The 9,472-nt window shown below is 37.0% G+C and overlaps 1 protein-coding gene across 1 annotated transcript; it reads left to right on the forward strand.

Moving 5' to 3' along the window:
* Positions 1 to 645: 645 nt before the first annotated feature.
* On the forward strand, positions 646 to 5,113 carry LOC131659869 (uncharacterized). Its single transcript, XM_058928995.1, has 4 exons — positions 646 to 702; positions 4,305 to 4,357; positions 4,474 to 4,692; positions 4,786 to 5,113. The coding sequence occupies exons 1-4, from the start codon at positions 646 to 648 to the stop codon at positions 5,111 to 5,113; spliced, it is 657 nt and encodes a 218-aa protein (XP_058784978.1).
* Positions 5,114 to 9,472: the final 4,359 nt, after the last annotated feature.

Raw genomic sequence — 9,472 nt, forward strand, 5'->3', positions numbered from 1 at the left:
CATAAAGATCTTGATGGCATTCATATCAACAAAGTTGTTAATGTTTGGGAACAAGAACAATCCATACACCAGCAAGGAAAAAACAGCTTCAAAGTCTTCTTCCTTTCTTTCTCTTGACAAGGTGAGAGATTTCTCAATTAAGAACTCAACAGGTAATCCGAGTAATCCTCCTTTAGTAACCATGTCCTTTTCAATTTCTTCCTTTCTCAAATGAGTAGATTTTGCAATCTCACAAGGCTTAGGATCTTATTCTAAACTAGTGAAAGGAACTCTTCCAATAATAGGTAACCCAATAATGCTTGAATATTCTTCCAAGGTAGGCAATAGTTGATAATCAGGGAAGGTGAAGCAATGGTACAATGAGTCATAGAAATGGATCTAAGTTGAGAGGATTCCTTCTTCCATCTTGGTTCTGAGGAGATACAACAATCTTCCATACTTGCTACAAAACTTGTCTTGATCAACAATCAAAGATCCTAACTTTCTTAATTCTTCCACCTCTAAACTCTTGAAAGTATATTTCTTGGTTTTTCTTCTTTTAGGTTCCATCCCTATAATGTTTACAAAATAAAAGGTTTCTTTTAATTCCTTGAAAGATATTATGTTTTTTATGCATAGATGAATGAATGCAAACATAGAAAAAACATGGGCTTGAAGGTTCAAAGTCATGAGCATGGAGCCAAAGGTCTACCCATCCCAAAGGTGTGTACTATGGTTATTTTGTACCTATAGATCAAGGTTCTATTGTTTCCCAAACTCAAGCAGCCCAACTTGGAGATTGTAAACTTTGTACCAACATACTCATTTGAACAAAATCCAAGAGAATCTCATCTGAGTGTAGCCTCGTGTAACAACTATTCTGAAAATGAATCATACATAGTTTCCTCACAACATCTTAATGGCCAAGATTGGTTAAGGGTCCCCAGCTTCTACAACCTAGTTAAATGCAACGATGTATTCCCAACTACATGGTCAACAAAGTTACTTCCAAAGAGGCCTCCACTGAGCGATGGGTCTCAAATTGACTTCTTTCGGACTACTCCCTTGAGATCAAAATGACTATACCAGTCTCCTATAATAAGTGTACACTCTAAATCTGGGTTAGGATTTGTCTCACCACATGAGCATGACTCCCTTTCCCAATACAACCCAATAAAATAACAAGTATACACATATGAAAATAAAAGACACAAATAAAAGGTTACGTATAAAACAAAAATAATAACAAAAGATAACAAAAACAAAAATTGGGTCAACCCTACCAAAGATACACGAATAGTTTGATCAGTATCCCCAGCAGAGTCGCCACTTTTCCATAGCAGTGAATTTGGTGAGACTAGAGTCATGGGAAGAATGAGCTCATTTTGATCAGAGTCGCCACTGCGCTTTATTGTTTCCATAAAGGAATGGGTGAAAGAGCGAATAAAACCCACATAAGTTTTTAATATCAAAATAAATAAACTTATCAGAGATCTGGCTACAGAGGGTTTGTTATACAAGGGGAAGGTTTTAAGCACCCCTCATATCCATGGTACTCCATGGGAACCTTTTTGTTTTTGTGTTATTATTTTTTGTTTGTATATACCTTTTTTTTTGTGAAAAAATCTTATGTGAAAAACTTGTTTGAAATAGAGGGTGGGGATGAAAAGAGAATGTTTTGAAAGTTAGCTCGATAAGATATCGCATCTTAGGCCTACATACCCCTAATGTGCAATAGGGAAGTCAGAGCTTCTGTAGTTCCTCTTTTAAAAAAGGGAAAAAGGGGGTCCAAAGTGGCCAAAATCTTTTTGGGTGTGAGCTTTAAAATACTCACATGTTTTTTAAAGATGGTTAAGCTTTAAAATACTTAACAATTTTAAAAGAAGATTAGGCTTTAAAATACCTAATAAGTTTAAAAGGAAGATTAGGCTTTAAAATACCTAATAAGTTAAGCTTTAAAATACTTAGCAATTTTGAAAACTAATTAGGCTTTAAAATATCTAACAAGTTTTAAAAGGTTAAGCTTTAAAATAGTTAACAAATTTAAAACAAATCAAAGAAGGACCAAGCTTTAAAATACATGGTCAATGGGTTAAGAGAAGTTTCACCTGGAATAATTCATCTCTTAGAAGTTGTTCAAACTCTTGTTTGACACCCAAAACTTGTAGAACTCAAAATGACTCTTAAAATGCAAAGATAAGAAAGAGAGAATTTCAAGTTGGTAGGTCACTTGTGGAATTCTGGTGAAGTGATCTAAGAGGCAAAGTCCTCTATTAATAGGCAAGAATTAGGGTTTGTGGATGGCAAAAGTTCAGAGTTTTAAGTTCACACGTGACTTGTGTACCATCTTGCTTGTTTATGAAGAAAAGAGAAAGTCATGGTTTCAATGGTGAGGTACAAAGCTTTAAGCATGCTTGTAAGGTTTGGATTTGATCTTTGAGGCTTGCTTGTGGGTTTTAACTTGCTTTTGAGGCAGAAGAGACATTGTAGTGGATCAAGTAGTGGACTTTGTGCATAAAGCTAACTTTACTAGAATGGAAGTGTTAACTTTGTGCCATTATTGGAATGATCAATTGGATAATGGCTTAAACACCTGGATTATAGCTCAAAAGCAAGTGTATTCTTGTGATTATGGTGCTTTGAAAAAGTTACATGGGATGCAAGAAAGGAATCTTTCAAATTTGAACATGTTTGGTTCATAACTTCTTCACTTTCTTCATGTTTCTTCTTCATTTTCAAGTGTTCATGGTGGCATATTGACAAAATCATATCTCCTTGCTCAAACCATGAAATTTCATGCTACTTAGCTCTTTGGAAAGCCCTTGCTACATAATTCAAATGATTAGTTGAAAGTTTCCTCAAACTCCTCTTGGATCATTGAGAAAAATGGCCATAAAGTTAAGAAAAAATCCAAGTAAAACACTTGAAATTTTCTCCAAGTCTTTTTAAAGTTATCTTCTTAATTCCATATCCCTCAAAATAATCACTTTTTGAAAAAAGTTCCAATGTTATAAGTTGTTTGTTATTCCAAAATCTACAACTTTCATGTTGAGAGTTTTTTGAGTTGTGTAGGTGAAATTTTGAGATCCATGAACTAGGCCAAAATACACTTAAAAACCCTAGTTTGACTTTTTGTTGACTTTTTGATTCTTGATGAATTCTTTGAATTTTCTTTGATCAAATGTCTTCAATATCCATATGATGATGATTTGGATCTTTAAAAGTCCATGGTTGACTATTTTCCTCAAAAGTCAAAGGTTGATTTGTACAGTTGATTTTTTTGAAATGAATGATTGTCTTGTGATTTCCAAATTAATCAAGCTCTCCTCTTCAAATGAATGATATGAATGGACTATAATGTTGAGTTGGATGCCCTTGGAGAGAAATTAGGTCAAAAACCCTAATTAGAGCTCTTGATGAACTTGAAGGTGATTGATCTTGCATTGAACCATCTTTGGGCCTTGATATTGAATGTAGAACCTTTTGAATCATAGAGGAATGTTGAATTTCTTTGTGGGCCTCAAAACCCTAGTTTGCTTAACTTCTCCTTGATCAGTGTCGTGTCTTAGGACACAAGCAACAAACAATAGTTTTTTTTGTATTTTTGGTTAGCAAATGATAAATGCATGATGATAATGATGATAATGATGATCCTATTATTTAGGGTATGGTGGGATCTCAGTGGTCAAATATTGGGGTGCAACAATTGCTTTGGTGAGGATAGCTCGTAGAGTTAATCCATTTATTTTGGGGTTGCGTCATGTCATGCTCTGGTCTTATAACACTGGGGAACGTTAATTGTTTAGAGTTATTTGTTTTATAAACTCTTGTTCAAAGTATTTAGATGAATTTGTTGAAGTGAGATGGTGAATTCTGATGTTGATGACCGAGGTTTACATTATCCAAATTGATGTTGATTCCGCTGTGTTTAAATATGTTTGATTTTATTATGTTCTTCGGAAAAGCATGACAATTGTTTAAATTTATATAAGGAGTTGTAACATCCTTTTGCATGTTTTACTCCGACTTTATCTAATATTTTACGGGGGTTTAGAAGGGTGTTACAATAGTGGTATCAGAGCATAGTCAATCGTTGTGACCAGAGTCTTAGTGTCAGTTATTCCCTTGTGTGCGACGAGTGCAAGTTGTCACTGTCAATACTTTTGTGCTAATGGAATTATTTTGTGATTAGCAGAACAATGGCTGGAAGAGGTGGAAGAAATGATGATGCTATTGCAGAGGCTCTAGGCATGATTGCTGGTGTGTTGAGAGGAAATGCCAATGGAGCTGGGATTTATGCTGACAGACAATTGGGGAATTTTCAGAGGAATAATCCTCCATTGTTCAAGGGAACTCATGATCTCGAAGGAGCTCAGATGTGGGTGAAAGAAAACGAAAGGATTTTCCAAGTTATTGATTGTGCTGAGAACCTGAAAGTGAGGTATGGTACTCACATGTTGTCTGAAGAAGCTGGTGACTGGTGGTTGCTACTAGAACTGAGTTGGACGGTGATGGTGTAGCTATTTCTTGGACTGTGTTCAGAAGAGCGTTTCCGAGGAGGTACTTTCCTGAAGATGTTCGAGGAAGGAAAGAAATTGAGTTTTTGAAGCTGAAGCAAGGTAATATGATGGTGCCTGAGTATGCTTCCAAATTTGTTAAGCTGGAGAAGTTCTATACTCACTACAACACCGATGAATCTATTGAATTCTCAAAGTGTATCAAATTGGAGAAAGGTCTTCGTGAGTAGATCAAGAAGGGTATCCGATATCAAAGGATTCATAGTTTTGTTGATTTGGTGGATTGCAGTAGGATCTTTGAGGAGGATAACGTTAAGCTAAAGTCGTCTCACTCTCGCCAGTTGGTTGACAAGAGGGGTAAGAAGCCTATGGACAGAGGTAATCCATATGATAAAGGAAATTCTAAAGCTGGTGATTATAAAAGGCCTAGTAGGGGAGATTCTAGTCCTCCTGTTAGGTGCTACAATTGCGGTGAGACTGGACATAGAAGGAATGAGTGCAAAAGTAGAGAAAAGAAATGCATCAAGTATGGTAAGGAGGGTCATATTGCTTCTGATTGTAGGATGAACACCGTGACTTGCTATAATTATGGTGAAGAAGGCCATATCAGTTCATAGTGCACAAAACCAAAGAAGAACCAATCTGGTGGAAAGGTTTTTGCTTTGTCTGGGTCAGAGACTACTCTTGAGGATCGATTGATTAAAGGTACGTGTTTTACCCATGGCACACATTTAATTGCAATTATAGATATTGGAGCGAATCATTCGTTTATTTCCTTAGATTGAGCTAAAAGATTAAACTTAGAAATATTTGATATTAATGGAAGTATGGTTATAGACACTCCTGCTTCAGGTTCAGTTACTACTTCTTTTCCTTGCTTGAATTGTCCGATTGATATTTTTGGTAGAGAAATCGGGATGGACTTAGTGTGCCTTCCGTTGGAACAAATTGATGTTATTCTTGGAATATACTGGTTGGAATTCAACCGGGTTCATATTAATTATTTTACGAAGACGGTGATCTTTCCGAAAGTTGTCAGTGTTGAAGATTTGGCAATGATTGCGAGACAGGTGAACGAGGCGGTTAAAGACGGGGCTTCCGTGTTTATGTTATTTGCATATTTGGAAGCGAAAGGAAAAGCGGTGGGTAGTGCATTACCCTTTGTATGTGATTTTCCAGAAGTCTTTCCGGAAGATGTTAGAGAGTTTCCACCTAAGAGAGAAGTAGAATTTTCTATTGAGTTGATTCTTGGAACGAGTCTGGTGCCGATGGCGCCGTATCGTATGTCGGCATCTGAGTTGGCTGAATTGAAGAGTCAATTAGAAGAGTTGCTTGAGAAGGAATTTATCTGTCTTAATGTGTCGCCGTGGGGTGCGCCGGTGTTGCTGGTAAAGAAGAAGGAAGATTGGAAGAGACTGTGTGTGGATTATAGACAGCTGAACAAGGTTATTATCAAGAATCGGTATCTGTTGCCGAGGATTGATGATTTGATGGATCAGTTGGTCGGAGCAACTGTATTTAGTAAAATTGATTTGAGGTCGGGATATCATCAGATTCATGTGAAGACGGACAATATTCAAAAAAACTGCATTCAAAACAAGGTATGGTCGTTAAGAGTATACAGTGATGCCATTTGGAGTAACTAATGCACCTAGTGTTTTTATGGAGTAAATGAACAGGATTTCTCATCCTTATGGTGATAAGTTCGTTGTGGCATTTATCAACGATATTCTAGTATATTCGATGAGTAAAAAAGAGCATACTGAACATCTTAGAGTTGTGTTGGGATTATTAAAAGAGAAGAAGCTTTATGCAAAATTGTCAAAGTGCGAGTTCTGGTTAAGTGAAGTAAGTTTTCTTGGTCATGTGATTTCCAAAAATGGTATTGCTGTAGATCCTACGAAGGTAGAAGCGATATCTCAGTGGGAAGCTCCGAAGTCAATTTCCGAGATTCGTAGTTTTCTGGGCCTTGCAGGTTACTATCGAAAGTTTATAGAAGGATTTTGGAAGTTAGCGTTGCCGTTAACTAAGTTGACTAGGAAGGGTCAAGCGTTTATTTGGGATTCGAAGTGTGAAGAAGGATTTCAAGAGTTGAAGAAGAGGTTGACTAGTGCTCCTATTTTGATTTTTCTGAATCTGGAAGAATATTTTGTGGTATATTGTGATGCTTCATTAATGGGATTAGGTGGTGTATTGATGCAGAGTAAACAGGTAGTGAAATGATGGAGACGTTATCTGTATGATTCGATGTTTGAAGTGTTTAGCAATCACAAGAGTTTGAAGTATCTCTTTGAACAGATCGAGCTTAATATGAGGTAGAGAAGATGGGTGGAATTTCAAAAAGATTATGATTTTGGGCTGAATTACCATCCGGGTAAAGAGAACGATGTTGCTGATGCTTTGAGTAGGAAGTCTTTACATATGTCTATGCTAATGGTGCGAGAATTGGATTTAATTGAGCAATTCCGAGATTTAATTTTGGTATGTGAAGGTACTTATAATAGTGTTAAATTGGGTATGCTAAAGATGACAAGTGGTATTCTTGATGATACTAGAGAAGGTCAGAAAGTTGAAGTTGATTTGGTTGATAAGTTGACTTTAATTAATCAAGGTAAAGGAGGTGAATTCAGAATCAACGAGAATTGTATAATAAGGTTTGGTGATCTTGTTTGTGTTCCTGATATTGCCGAGCTGAGAAAGAGTATTCTTGAAAAAGGACAACGTAATGGATTGAGTATTCGTTCTGGTGCTACCAAGACGTATCATGATTTGAAGAAGTTATTTTGGTGGCCTAGAATGAAAAAAGAGACTGCTGAATTTGTTTACTCTTGGTTGACTTTCCAGAAGTCGAAGATTGAACATCAGAAACCTTTTGGATTAATGCAACCGATGTTTATTCCTGAGTGGAAATGGGACAATATATCTATGGATTTTGATACGGTTTACCAAGGACAATTAAGAATTGTGAAGCTATTTGGGTTATCGTGGATAGATTGACGAAGTCTGGTCATTTTATACCGATGAGAATGGATTATCCTATGGAGAAATTGGCTTAGTTGTATATTGAGAAGATCGTTAGCCTACATGGTATTCCTTCGCGTATTGTGTCTGATAGAGATCCAAGGTTTACATCGAGATTCTGGGAAGGTTTGTAGAAAGCTTTGGGTACTAAGTTGATATTGAGTTCTGCTTATCATCCGCAGACTGATGGTTAGACCGAGAGGACGATTCATTCGTTGGAAAATCTGTTGCGTGCTTGTGTGTTGTAGAAAGGCGGTGCTTGGTGTCATACCCCAAATTTTGACCCTAAGATCATACATCATTTGAATATCAATCATCAATCAAGAAGTTTCGATTTAGAACTCTACTTGTGATGTTGTGCTAAATTCATCTGCAAAGGAATAATCGAGCACCAATTATTTTTTAGTTTGTATATCTTTTACTAATCATAATACCATAAATATTGCCTTGTACTTTTGTGTGTTTGTGTTTTGTAGGTACCAAGTCAAAATATCCATCAAAAAGGCATTTTTCAGCATTCTCCAGCAAGCAATCCATTTGCATAATGGAGCAATCGATTGCACCAACTTGATTTTGCACCAGATTTGCATTCTGCTTTCTGTGCAATCGATTACACCATCAGGGCAATCAATTGCACCAACTGTTTTTTCACTAAATTTAGGCAGTGCAATCAATTGTGGGAAGCATGACTTAGTTCTTATATTTGATTTCCTACATCATTTTATCATAAACCCTCATGTGATGACATCAAAACCATTGGATCATAATTTTGGCTCCAAATTCACTTATCAAACCTAAATCTATTTTCCAATCCTAACCACCAATAATCCCTGTCGCATGAAAATCGGGATGAGACATCGGATGCCTTCTTTGGGGTCGATACTCAAGAAAATGATTTTTTGTTTTTGTCACAACCAAACTTTTTATTGTTTCCAAAGCAGAAAAAGGAAAAAAGTAGCACAAACCTTAAAAGATATGTAATGCAAATAATACAAAATTAAAAGCAATGCAAAAAGGGGGGAGAGATTCCGGGTAAGAGGGTTGGCTATACGAAGGGAAGGTATTAGCACCCTACGTATCTATAGTACTCTATAGGTTTCTTTGTTATGTTTGTCTATTTATTTCTTTCTATGCTATTGAGGATGTTCTTCTGCATACATATCCCTTAGAGGGAATCAGAGCATCTGTAGCTTGAGGTCTACGGGTGCTAAGGTTTGAGTGGTTTGAGGGAGATAGAAGTTTTGCTCGCCAAGGAATAAGACCTTGTGCCTACGTATTCACAAAGGGATGTTGAGGAAGTCAGAGCAATCTTAGTTCCCACTTATGCTAGTGGAAGCAAAAGATAAGAGACATATGTCATCTTAATGCTCGATGTATCTAATCTATTTCATCACATACATTTGTTTGATTTTTGATGAGCCAGCCATGTGGCAAAAACTTTTGATTAATTAGCCAGCCTCGTGGAAAAAAGAAAGTTTGATTGTGATGATATAAAAGAGATACTCCTATCATAGAGTAGGGATGATAAATGTCTAGTCTCCTAGGGTATTTGATTTGGATATGGGGATGATTTTAAGAAGCCCGTGAGTCCTTGTACGAAGCCCAATAGGAGGCTAATCGAGGGTCCTTGCATTGTAAGCCCAAGAGGAGGCTATGGGAGGGACAATCGAGGGTCCTTGCATTGTAAGCCCAAAAGGAGGCTATGGGAGGCACAGTCGAGGGTCCTGTCATTGTAAGCCCAAGAGGAGGCTATGGGAGGCATAGTCGTTTGTACGGAGCCCAAAAGGAGGCATTGTATAGTTGGTTTTAGCTCTTAGAGCGATTTCACCGAGAAACCATACTCTATGTCCTAACCTAGCTAAGGGAGATTCTTTTCACGAAGCCCAATAGGAGGCTATGGGGAACCTAGTGTTGTACTAAGTTGAACAAGTATATATAACATGAACATGTATATG

This window comes from Vicia villosa, linkage group LG3 (genome assembly GCF_029867415.1).
Source record: "Vicia villosa cultivar HV-30 ecotype Madison, WI linkage group LG3, Vvil1.0, whole genome shotgun sequence".
NCBI lineage: Eukaryota > Viridiplantae > Streptophyta > Magnoliopsida > Fabales > Fabaceae > Vicia > Vicia villosa.